The sequence below is a fragment of the Lepidochelys olivacea genome, assembly GCF_965140295.1.
Source record: "Lepidochelys olivacea isolate rLepOli2 genome assembly, chromosome: 7".
In the NCBI taxonomy this organism is placed as follows: domain Eukaryota; kingdom Metazoa; phylum Chordata; order Testudines; family Cheloniidae; genus Lepidochelys; species Lepidochelys olivacea.
The window spans coordinates 32,903,099-32,915,561 of NC_140417.1; the positions used below are offsets into that span (position 1 = coordinate 32,903,099).

Genomic DNA, 12,463 nt, shown 5'->3' on the forward strand with positions numbered 1-12,463 from the left:
ACACCCTACCAAAACAAGACATTCCACTGCTCGTGGTTCTCCCCCTGGGAGAGGAGGGAAGAAGAAACCCTATAGGACAGCTGTGGAGTCATGCTGCTCAGTGGCCCACTGGAAGGTGCCCAGATACCACTGTGATGAATCCACACAGAACAGAATGAGAGCAGCCCCAGTGCTGCTCTAACTACACACTCCACTTCCCATGCCCCACCCCCCACAGCTTCTCTCCACCCTGTGACAGCCAGAGCGGCTATGTGGGTTTTGCTAGAAGGCGTTGGTGTAGAGCTCAGCAAGGGGAAAAGACGCCATCAGAGCTCATTGAAAATTCACCCCCCCCATCCCCCAGGAAAGTTTAAATGATGACAAAAACAAAGTATTGTTTGTTTTGTCAAAAATGTCAGTGGAAAATTTGAGAGAAAGAAGGTGGGTGAGGTAATCTCTTTTATTGAGCCAACCTCTGTTGGTGAAAGAGACAATCTTCCAGCTTACACAGAGCTGAAAGCATGGCTCTTTCACAAACAGAAGTTGGTCCAATAAAAGAGATTACCTTACCCACCTTGTCTCTTTAATATTTTCGGACCAACATGGCTACAACACCACTGCGAACAATGGAAAAAAATGTCAAAAAAACCCCCAAATTTTCTATGAAACCCACCAAAACACACAAAATGTTCTGCCAAAAACCATAACATTAAACCTCCCAAATAGTTTTTGGCAGAAAAATGTACATATTTTGGCAAAAAAAAATTTAAAAAGTAAAATTTTTCAGCCAAGAGCTGCCTTAAACTGTAAAATTTCCTGAAATATACTGAAAATCACTTTTGTGGGTTGGGAAAAACACAATTTTTTCCCCATCAGAAAAAAAATCAAAGCAAGTTTTCTGGGGGAAAATCAAAACGAAAACAAAACCTTGAACAAATTTCAGCTAAAAGCCACTGAAAACTGGAGAGAAAAAAATTTGTGAAAATCCACAAAAATTTAGTTTTTATTCTAAAATAACAGTAATAAAAAAAATCACCCACTGATTCCTGCCTCAGGCCCATAACCTGCAATGGAGCAAGTGTGTGCATTTTAAACAGAGACTCTGGATCTTGATTTACAGACACCAAGCAATAGTGAATCCACCCCATCCCTAGGTCAAATGTTCCAATGGTTAACTGTTAAAAATTTGGGACTGAATTTCTTTCACTTCTGCCCCCAGCCAGCAGATCTCCTGCCTTTGTCTGCTACATTACAGAGCTCTCTGCTCTGAGTGCCGCTCCTCCATGTAAGGTTTCAGAGTAGCAGCCTGTTAGTCTGTATTCGCAAAAAGAACAGGAGTACTTGTGGCACCTTAGAGACTAACCAATTTATTTGAGCATGAAGTGAGCTGTAGCTCACGAAAGCTCATGCTCAAATAAATTGGTTAGTCTCTAAGGTGCCACTAGTACTCCTTTTCTTTTTCCCCCATGTAAGTACAGTGCTATAGTCCACAACCTCTTCCCAGTTCTCTTTGTGAGGCTAAATAAAGTCTTTCAGTGGGATGCCACTCCCAGCCTAGAGGAGATGTAATACTTTATACAAAAAAAAGAGTCCTTTTGCTGGTATAGCTTATACCATTTCCCTGAGCAAAATAAGCTATAGACTTTTATGCCAGTATAAAAATGTCACAAAAATATCCCCCACTTCATCCAGCATCATTACACCAGGAGAAATTTGTAGTGCAACCTGGCCGACAATGAAAAGTGATATTGACATAACCATGCCCGACTGACAGAGATGCCGACCAAATCCCCAGTGCAGATGCTACTATGCCAATGGAAGAGGGCTTCCATCAACGTTGCTAATTTCCTTTGGGGACGCAGTGTTCCCGTACTGGCAGGAAAACCGCCTTCTGTTGGCATAGGCTGTGTCTACACACCAGGGCTAGGCTGACATGGTTTCTGCAGTGTAGATACAGACATGGAGATACTGAGGGTCTGTCCCCCATCTGTATTTATTCAGAGGGATGTAAAGCCAATACAGAGTCTGAGATATGCTAAGATAGACAGGAAACAACAGGTTGCTTATGACATGAAAACAATGCTCCAGTCTTTACTACAGCACCCTGCTGCTCCTCTCTAGAGAGCACCTGGGATGCCTGTGCAGCCAGGACTGGGTTAGCAGCCAGCTGGTTTAGAAGCATTTTAAAGGCAGTTTTTAGTGGTCTTCCTCTTTCACAGTCTTTGCTGGTTGATTAACCTATATGGCCCCCATTGCACCCTAGGGGGAACTCCCAGGTTGGAGCAGGGGAATGGGGGTGGCTGGCCGCCAGGACTCCTGGGTTCTGTTCCAAGCTCCAGTGCATGGGAGGGAGGTCCAGTGGGCTGGCGCAGGGGGCCTGGGAGTCGGGAAGAGAAGCCAGGAGTCCTGATTCTGCCAGACAACACACTGCCGTTCCACGACTGGAGGATAAATATGCACCCAAAAATACATGGCTCTCAACAATCAAAAGTCTCTCCAGCAGGTCTCCTTCCAGTAAAACCATGCGCAGGCCTGGGCCATTCGCCAGCCGCCTCTGCCCAGGCCCCCTTACGGGATAACAAACCATCTGACACAAAACTCCTGCTCTTGTTGGTTGTAGGATTTTCACACCCAAGGTCCTGCCAGCCGGGGAAATTCACCCCCCTTCCCTACGGGGAGCAGAACCACCCACCCCTCAGCCGCGCCAGCGGCTAAGGGAAAGCCCGCTAGGCTCCCGCTGCAGCCCCCAGACTTTCCGCCCTTGCAAGGGGCGAGGCAATGACCCATAATCCCCCTCTTTGCTTCCCCATTTACATTCCTTTCCGGACCCAGGCAAGGGGCGAGCTCCAGGGTAGGAGCGTGCAAACCCGGCTCGCCGAACCCTGGGCGGCCGAGCCGGACCAGCCGCCGGGCGGGTTTCCCGAGCGCCTGAAGCGCCGCGATCCGGCTGCCGGGTTTTACCCCGAGCTTTTGCCGCCGCCGCCTGAAAACTACAGATTCGGGGGGGGGGGTCGAGGATCCGGGAGCGCCCCAGGCCGGGAATGGCCCCGATGGACGGCCCCTGACGAGCCGGGGGACCAGTCTCCCGCCTAGGTACGTACAGAGCGAAGGCCGCTTGCCCGGGGATTTCCCCCCCGGAGCTGGGGCGGTGCGCGAGGCCTGCCGATCTGCGGTCCTGTCCTCACCCCCACACAGCCCTGCCCGGCAGCTTATGCCAGATTTAGCCACCCCCCCCCGCGCCCCCTGCGGGTTCGCCCCCCCCCCGGGGGCATCGTGCTGTGGGGGGGGCGGCGGCGTTGACATGAAGCCTGTCTGCGGGGCATCTTTCCCCCACACTTCGGATTCCTAATAGCTGGAAGGGACACGAAGCCAACCTCTAGCTACTGGGGTCAGGAGCAAAATCTTAACCCTCCCCCTCTAGGGCAAGTCATCCCGCAGCTGCAGGGGTCCCGGTACTTTCCTGTGAAGCGGCGGGTGCTGGTGGCTGTTCCGTTCAGCCCATGGGTTTTATCTAGCAGGGCGGCTCCTATTATTAAAAACCATCTACAGGTGAGGAATGCCGAGCCTGGTTTCCCCCTTACATGGCAGTTGCCCCAAGGAGACAATGTTTGGGCTGTGCCCACTGTAGGAGAAAGGGGACATTACAATAAAATGTCACTAACAGCAGCACAAGTTTTCTATTAGGACACTCAGCTGAAATCAGGGCCCCATTGTGCAGGGCACTGGCCCCTTCTTTCCTCCCCGGCTGAGATCAGGGCCCCTCTTGTGTCAAGCACTACACAGACCCCCAGCTGAGAATGGGACCCCATAGTTCTGCACCAGTCTCCGCTCAACCGAGATCAGAGACATCTGTTGTGCCAGGAGCTGCATGAAATAAGACAATCCCTGCCCCTAAAAGTGTACGATCCATCATCATTTGGACAAGCTGAATTTTTAAGCAACCTAAATTTGGGGGCAGTTTTGAGCTGGGTGGCTCCCTTCAAATTAGGCATTTAACTAGCTGAGACTGTCTCCCCAGAAATCTCTCCCATATTTATTAAAATTACATTTAGGTGGTTATGGCTGAGTGAACTGAATATGGTTCTGGGAGCCAAGACTCCAGGGCTCTAGTCCCAGCTCTGGGAGGGGAATGGAACCTAGTGAGATGGGGGGCAGGAGCTGGGAGTCAGGACACTTGGGTTCTATCCCCAGCGTTATTAAGTTTCCCTTGGATTCTATCTCCCTGTCTTACCAATGGCTGATCAGGGTTTTCTGGGGGGGTTGGGTGGGAGGGTCTCCTGTTTCTCCTATAGATATTCCAGCCCCCAGTGCCTGGCACATCCCTTCACCTCCCACTCCAGGGCCATCATGGAGCTGAACGGGAAGAAGAAACTTCATGCTCTTTCCTTGGCAGAGAAGATCCAGGTGCTGGAGATGCTGGACGAATCCAAGATGTCCCAGTCAGAGGTGGCCCGTCGCTTCCAAGTCTCCCAGCCCCAGATCTCCCGCATCTGCAAGAACAAGGAGAAACTGTTGGCTGACTGGTGCAGCGGGACAGCCAACCGGGAGCGGAAGCGCAAGCGGGAGTCCAAATACAGCAGCATCGATGAGGCCCTGCTGTGCTGGTTCCACATCGCCCGCACCAAGATGTGGGATGTCACGGGGCCCATGCTGCTCCAGAAAGCCAAGGAGCTTGCGGACATCATGGGCCAGGAGTTTGTGCCTAGCATCGGCTGGCTGGTGCGGTGGAAGCGCCGTAACAACGTCTGCTTTGGCCAGCGACACCCGGCACGAGCTGTCCACGCCCCGGAGCCCCTGTGCAACAAGGGGCCGGCGCCGGCTTCCCTCAGCCTGCCCCAGCTGCTGAAGGATTTTGCCCCGGAGAACGTTTTTGGCTGCGGGGAGGTGGTGCTCCTGTATAAGGCCATGCCTGGCAGGGAGCGGGAGGGCAGGGAGTGGCTGTGCGTGGCGCTGTGCGTGAACGGGAGCGGCACGGAGAAGCGGAAGCCCGTGGTGGTCGGCAGGCGGCTGGCTCCGCGATGTTTCTTTGGGGTCAACACGGAAACTTTGCCGGTGCTTTACCGCAGCAGCACCGACGGGCAGCTGACACCGGAGCTCTTCTCCGAGTGGCTGACAGACTTTGACCGGGAGATGGGCCGGCAGCACCGCAGTGTGGCGTTGGTGCTGGACTCCGAGCGGCGCTGCCCCGAGCCGGAGCCTGCCAACATCCGCCTGGTCTTCCTGCCCCCGCGGCCTCGCCACAACGACGGCCCCTCGCCCTGCCCGCTCCACCCTGACATCGTCCGGGATTTCAAGTCCCGCTACAAGCGCAGGCTTCTGGGCAAAGTGTCCTCCATCGGCAACGAGACCGACAGCTCCCCCGCCTCCATCGCCGCCTCCATCACCGTGCTGGACGCTCTTCACATGGTGGCGGCCGCTTGGGACAAAGTCCAGCCCTCCCTGGTGGAACGGTGCTTCGGGGAGGCTGGCTGCTCCACGGGGAAGGGGTCCCTGGGACCCTCCAGCCATGACCCCCCCAGGGGGATGAGCCCGGAAGAATTCCGGCGCTTCGTTGACATGGAGACAGAGCTGGCCTGTTCCCCAGCCCTGCCCCCAGCCAGGGCCTACAAGGAGGAGGAAGAGGAGGAGCGGGAGGGGGAGGACCTTTTTGGCAGCCTGCCCACCAAGGCCGATGCCCTGAAGGCCCTGGGGACCCTGCGGCGCTGGTTCGAGTGCAACGGCTCGGCCGAGGGGGTCTTCCGGCAGTTCTACAGCTGCGAGGAGGAGGTGGAGCGGCTGTGCTGCCAGTGAGCGCCCAACTCCCCACACTGCCTCCAGCGGCCTCCCAACACTGGAGCATGGAGGGGCTGGTGACCCTGTACCGCACCGACTCAGTGCTTGGAGAGGGGGATTCCAGCCCAATCGTGCAGTGCCTGAGCGCTAGGGGGCTGGAGTCATCCCCCACTGGGGGGCACGAGGGACTGGATTCATGTCCACATTCTCTGCCATGGCCTCTGAGAGCTGGTTCTGGGGGAGAGGAATTGGAGAGCGGCCCTTTTCTTTCTTCTGGGCGCACCTTTATGGGCATATAAAGATCTGAAAGAGCCCACATTACTAGTTACTGCTGTTACCACCACCCTCAGCAGGATCCTCAGCCAAATATTTTCCACTGGCAATTCTGGGTTGCCCCCATTTCAAGGGTGTCCTGCTAGTCACCACCCCAAAAGGGGCCAGGCCTCTTTAGAACTCAGGCTTGAGTCAGGTTTGTGTCGTCTTAATGGAATCACAATTACCGCAACACTCCCCCACTCCCGACTCAGGCTTGGAAACTTTTGCCCACAGAACTGCACTTCTGCATGAAATAAATCCAAGGAAGAAAGAAAGGGGGAAGTTGAATTTTGACAGTTTTTCTCCCAGTTGTTTGAGCTCTAGGCATTCAACAAAAACAAAGCCGACCCCCCGAAAGCTATAGCAACACCAGCCCGATTGGGGAGAACAGCCCCTGCATTAAATGGATTTCCTTTCTAGGCACCTTATTATCCTTCAGCTTCCCAGGGATCCAAGGAAAGGGAGGAAGAGAAGTGATGTTCTAATATGAGGTACTACACCACCCCAGAGCCAGCAGCCTCTGATCTTTGGATGGGAAGATTTAACTTCCACGGCTGCAGAGGTGAACAGAAGTGGGGGTCAGGAGGTAGGGCACTGGTCTGGAAGTCAGGACTCCTGGGTCCTATTCCTAGCTCTGGGAGGGGAGTGGTGTCTAGTGGTCAGAGCAGAGGAGGCTGGGACTCAGGATTCCCTGGGTTCTATCCCCAGCTCTGAGTGGGGTGGGGTGTCTACACTGCAGTGTAAGCCCAGAGTTTGAACTCAGGCCTAAGCCCCCTGCCATCTACACACAAATGCACTAACCCAGGGCCAGAGGACCCCACAGGAGTAGAGGGTCCAAGCCTGAGTTAAGCTGGGACCCAGGGTTCAAGCCCTGTTGCTTTGCAGGGTAGAGTCCCATTGGACTCAAGCCCTGGGAGTCTGCCACGGTCTCCCACAATTCCATGGGTCAACTTTCTTTGTCCTCTGGACAGGCAAGGTTTCCCACCCTGCACCACAACCAAAGGGCTAGAGCAGCCACATTTTGGGAGGGTGCAAAGAAGTGTGGGACACAGTAGTTGGACTCGGGCCTGCATCATGCAGCAGCCCTAGGGTGGGACCCAGGGTTCAACAATTCCTAATCTGGGGTTACAAAGGAGTGTAGACACTCAAGCCCTAGGTTAGCAAACCCAGGATCTATGACCTACAGTTCCACTAACCCTGGATTGACATTTCAGTGTAGACAGGCCCTGGGAGTCCTGACTTCTTCTGGGCTCTATTCCCGGCTCTGCCCCTGACCTGGAGCAAGTCCCAAATCCTCTGTGCCTCAGTTTCCTCTCCCACCCTTCGTCTATTTAGATTAAGCTCTTTGGAGGCAGGAACCATCTCTCACCAGGTGTAGAGGGCCCAGCATAATGGGGGTTTTAAGTGCTACCGTAATGCTCCTAATAAACGAGAAAATACCTTTAAAAAGCAAGATAACCAAACCAGACTTACAGGCCATAAAGAGGAGCAGATGCCTCATTTTATTAATTCCCCCTCCCCCACCTTCTTTTCAAGTCACCTTTAAAGAAACACACACTGTAAAATGGTACAATATTTCCTATGGAAATGGTACTGCCACAGGGAGCTGGACCCACAGACAGAATTCCTGGCTTGCCGCACGGACAATGGCCGATGGTCCTATTTTTCCAATGGAAACTTAACTCACTGTCGGGAGAGTTAAACATGCCCAGTTTGTTCTGCTGCAGAAAGACGACAGCCCCAGGATTGGGGAGGTGTTTTTGCTTTGTCCTCGGTTACCTGGAAATACCAGGATAGCTTTATGGGAAAGCAGTGGGAGTCAGGACTCCTGGGTTCTATCCCCAGGTCTAGGCAGGGAGCTGAATCTACTGAGTTAGAGCAGGGCGGGCTAGGTGTCAGGACTCCTGGGTTCTGTTTCTGGCCCTGTCACTGACTGGAGCAGTTCAATTTGCCATTCTGTGCCTCTTTTTCCTCTCCTTCCCTCCGTCTATTCAGGCTCTCAGCTCTTGCAGGGACTGTGTCACCCTGCATCTGTGCAGCACCTGGCCCAAGGGGGCGGGGGAGGCTCCCCAGTCTTAGACAGAAATGCCAGACACTCTCAGACCATAAATAATTTACTCACATACCTGAGTAGTTTGCAAGATCAGGGTCCTTCTACAGGAACACCACCACCACCACCTTGTTAATAGACTGCAAGGGCCACGGAATATCATCTCATGTGCCCTCCTGCGCTGGGAAAAGTGCGAGATTGCAAACTTCAATCCAGTTCAATGACCAACGTTTCAGGCTCTCCCCTGAAATGAGGGTATCTGTGCTGTTGGCTCTGAGCTGCAGTCAGTTCCAGCAAAAAGACCACCCTTTGCAGAGGAAGCCGTTAGTAGGTCTGGGGCCGTGGTTCCAGAGCCATAGGTGCTGGAACTAGGGGGGTGCTGATGCACCCCCTGGCTTGAACTGGTTTCCATTATATACAGGATCTGCAGTTTGGTTTAATGGCTCAGCACCCCCACTATACAGATTGTTCCAGCACCCATGTTCAGAGAACCCCATTTACTTCAGGGGTTCACCCCACTAAGAGCTGACTGCAGGGCCAGGGTCTCCCTGAATTCACATACAACTCCTTCAATACCTAAGATACACTAGGTTTGGACTCGTCCTCTCCAAAATTTCCACCATGGTTGTCACTGCAGGAAAGCAAACACCGTAAACCAAGCGGGGGAGTTTGCCTTGCAAAATTTTGACGGAAATGAATAAAAATCATTTTGATTTTTTCAGCAAAGGTTGAAAGACTTCTGCCAAAACCCAAACTTTGTCCCAAAAAACCATGTTGATACTGCTGCCGCCGTGTTTCATGGGAGTTGTGTTTCAGTTACCTCATGCTCCCATTCTCCTTTATAGGCCAGGCTCCCTAGTCAGACTACATCTCCCATGATGCACCGCTGCCCTCCCTCTTGGAAGGGTGCTTCACTGGAAACGTAGTCTGTCTGGAAAAGACCAGCCCATAGAGGAAAAACAAGGACAGGGGGCATCCGAACTAAAACTCCCATGAAGCATTGCAGCAGCATCTCCACATTGAAATATTTGATTTTTGACAAAAAAAACAAAAAAAAAAAACCACACACCACACCAAACCAATACAAAAAATGCGCAGACATTTCCCAGGGGAAGCAGGTGCTTTCTGCAAAATATTTTCTTTAAATCAAAACCCCAACTTTCCATGGATAGCCTGGGTTTCCTGCAGTCACAGTCTCCAAGTACCTGTGTGGGGAAGAGAAATTTGATAATAGAGGGCTCTTCAGTCTATCCAGCAAAGACCTAACATGACCCAGCAGCTGGACGTTGAAGCCAGACAAATAAGTTCCAAGGAACAATTGATGAAGGGCTGTGGTGGATTCTCCAACACTGGCACTTTTTAAATCAAGACTGGATGTTGGTCTGACAGATCTGCTCCAGTTCGAATAGGAATTAATCGAGTAGTGACCTGTGCTATACAGGGGGTCAGACCAGATGATCACAATGGGCCCCTCTAGTCTCAGAAATCTGGGAATCTTGTGAAGGCTAGGACTATAACTGTGAAGGCTAGGAATATAACAGGGTTTAAAAGAGAACTGGATAAATTCATGGAGGTTAAGTCCATTAATAGCTATTAGCCAGGATGGGTAAAGAATGGTGTTCCTAGCCTCTGTTTGTCAGAGGGTGGAGATGGATGGCAGAAGAGAGATCACTAGATCTGTTAGGTTCACTCCTTCTGGGGCACCTGGCATTGGCCACTGTCGGTAGACAGGATACTGGGCTGGATGGACCTTTGGTCTGACCCAGTAGGGCCGTTCTTATGTTCTTACTTGCCATCAGTACCACATGGGTATGTGATCCCACCATTCCAATTCGCTTGGCGCTTCGCAGCTACACAATTCCCAGGGATACAGCCAATGTTTTGGATTGGCTCAAATGGCTGGAAAGTAGTCTCACCGCCCCTAGGAGTTCCAAAATCATGAGCCAGCTGAAAAATCATCATGCTATTGCCTTAAATTGTTTTTTTGTTGAAACACACACTTGTCACCCCTGAATCTACTGTCTGGGTTTTCAGTTGTTTCCAAGCTTCTCCCTACACCCACAGCGCTGGAAATATTAAAATTGCCACACACACACACAGCATTGGTTTCACTTAAACGGGTTTTTGGTTTCCAGCTGGTTTAGCCGGCACCTGTAAATTTACTGACGCAAGCCAAGCTTCAAACTGGGTGTAGAACTGCAATACAAGCGTGTCCCCACACTGAGTTGCGTTAGTTTAATCAAGCCCATGTCTATACAGAAGAGTTGTGGCTTAGTGGATAGAGTACTGGACAAGGATCTGGATTCTATTCCTGTCTCTGCCACTGGCCTGCTGGGTGACCTTGGGCAAGTCACTTTAGAGCTCCAGGCCTCAATTTCCCCATCTGTAAAATGTAGCCAGTGATACCAACTCCTTTGTAAAGTGCTTTGAGTTAGTTTCATAGGGAGTCTAAAGCCAGCTGGGACCATTAGATCATCTAGTCTGACCTCCTCTAGAAATGCAGGCCATTCAATTCCATCCAAATACCCCTGTATGGAGTCCAATGACTTTAGTCTCCTGAGGACTGTGTTTTAACTCCACTGTTGAGTCCCAGGCAGAGAGCAGGAGAGACGGAGGGTCCCCAAGGCCTCTGTGAGGCAGGGATTGATGAGGTGAGACATGCCTGGATGATCCCAGCAGGCGGCCCACGCCTGGTGCTGCAGCAGATCTAATGACAAGTGCTGTGTGAGAGTTAGGTATGTTTATCCTGCTACAGCTATTCCTGTATGGGAAGGGGATAAATACACTGGGGTAAGTCACCATTATACCTTTAACTGCCTCCACACTAGGGCTTGTACAGGTATGAATAGAGCAGTTAAAACAAGCCAAACAAACAATCACATCTGTAACTGACATAGTTTTACCAGGGACAAAATCTGAGCATACACTGGTCTTACATGAAAGTCTCTCATAATACCAGGACTCCAGGAGCAGGGGCTTTAACAAGGTAGCAGCAAATATCATGAAACCAGGGCAATGCTGGGAAAGGTGGGTTTTTTTAGAATCTCGCTGTGGTTTTCTTGTAAGGTGAATCAAATGAAGGGGAAAAAACCGAACAGGTGGACAAAAGAGCAAGCATGTTAGATGTAGCTTACACTCACCAGGCACCAAGGGTTTTAATGCTGCTTGGATTTGGAGGGGGGCCTAGAAGACAGGATCTATTCCAAGCCCAGATCAATTTAACATTGTCCTGAAGCCCCATGACCAGCACGGTCATCAAATGGAACCTGGATATTGGTACACAAGGCTGGGATATTCAGGGATGTCGGAGAGTTAGGGATTAGAAAGCCTTTCCCCCCATGGGGTGCTGGTTCCCATCCAGCCCCAAGGTGCAGGACTGGCTTGCTCAGAGAGATGGGATGTGGGGCCTTTCCCCTGGAAGGGCACCAGCTCCCATCTGGCTCCAAGGTGGAGGGACTGAGTGATATGGGATGGAAGGGTGAATGGGATATGGCTCTTTCCCCTCTAGGGGGTGCTGGTTTCAAGTGGGCCAGAGAACAGGATTCCATTTAGGTGCAGAATGTCCTGAATATCCCCTGAAAATCCCAGCCTCTTGAATTCGGAGCCAGCAGTGAGAAACAACAGCTACAGTTAACAAAAAAACCCGGTAACAAATAACATGAAGGTTTTTTCGGGGGTGGGGGAAGGCATCCTTTTCCTCCCCCCTCTGTGTCATCTCCCATGTTTTCTTTCTCAGAGAATCTACGTGAATGCAAATAAAAATACCATCAATAAGTTCTATCGAAATGCCATTCTCTCAGTCCATGGTGGGGCCACCTCTGGACATCAAGTGCAGAATTGGGCCCTAGGAATAGTGACCATCGGTTGGTTACAAGCAGGGATACAGGCCATGATCCCCTTCCCCCACCATGCCCAAAGGGAAATCCTCATTGCCCTTTGGCAATACTGGATCTAGGACACATGGTTGAGCAGTTCTGCTTCTATCCAGCAGGGGGTGCTGGGGCGCATGCACATTCCCCACCGTATGTGCCCTCTTACTGCATTATTGCCCTCAGTGCTGCCACTCACTTCCCCGGCCTTTCAAGCCACAGCCTTCCCTTCGCACGGATGGTAGTTGAGGAGTCTCGGAACTTGGATCGCGTGGAAGATGAAATGTGGGGGATGGGGCAACAAAGGCTGCAGGGTGGAGAATAAATAGGGAACATATTCTAGTGCTGTTCTATATGTCAATGGTGCAGCCACATCTGCAATACTAGCTAGCAAAGGAAGGAGGACCCAGTGATTAGAGCAACTTGGGAGACCCAGGTTCAATTCTCTGCTCTGCCACAGATTTTCTGTCTGGCCTTG

General features: G+C 51.6%; 1 protein-coding gene across 4 annotated transcripts in view; it reads left to right on the forward strand.

Annotated features, from left to right (window-relative positions):
• The window catches only part of TIGD3 (tigger transposable element derived 3), a 23,539-nt gene extending 11,649 nt beyond the window's left edge, over positions 1-11,890 (forward strand). Inside the window, exons 1-2 of one of the 4 annotated variants that reach the window (XM_084634240.1) lie at positions 1,635-3,072; positions 4,320-11,890. In XM_084634240.1, coding sequence (XP_084490366.1) covers positions 4,327-5,769 — 1,443 coding nt within the window. In that variant the 5' untranslated portion in view covers positions 1,635-3,072; positions 4,320-4,326 and the 3' untranslated portion in view covers positions 5,770-11,890. Of the gene's footprint in view, positions 1-1,634; positions 3,073-4,271 lie in introns of those variants that run through there. The other 3 variants (XM_084634241.1, XM_084634238.1, XM_084634239.1) reach the window with 3 other exon arrangements.
• Positions 11,891-12,463: the final 573 nt, after the last annotated feature.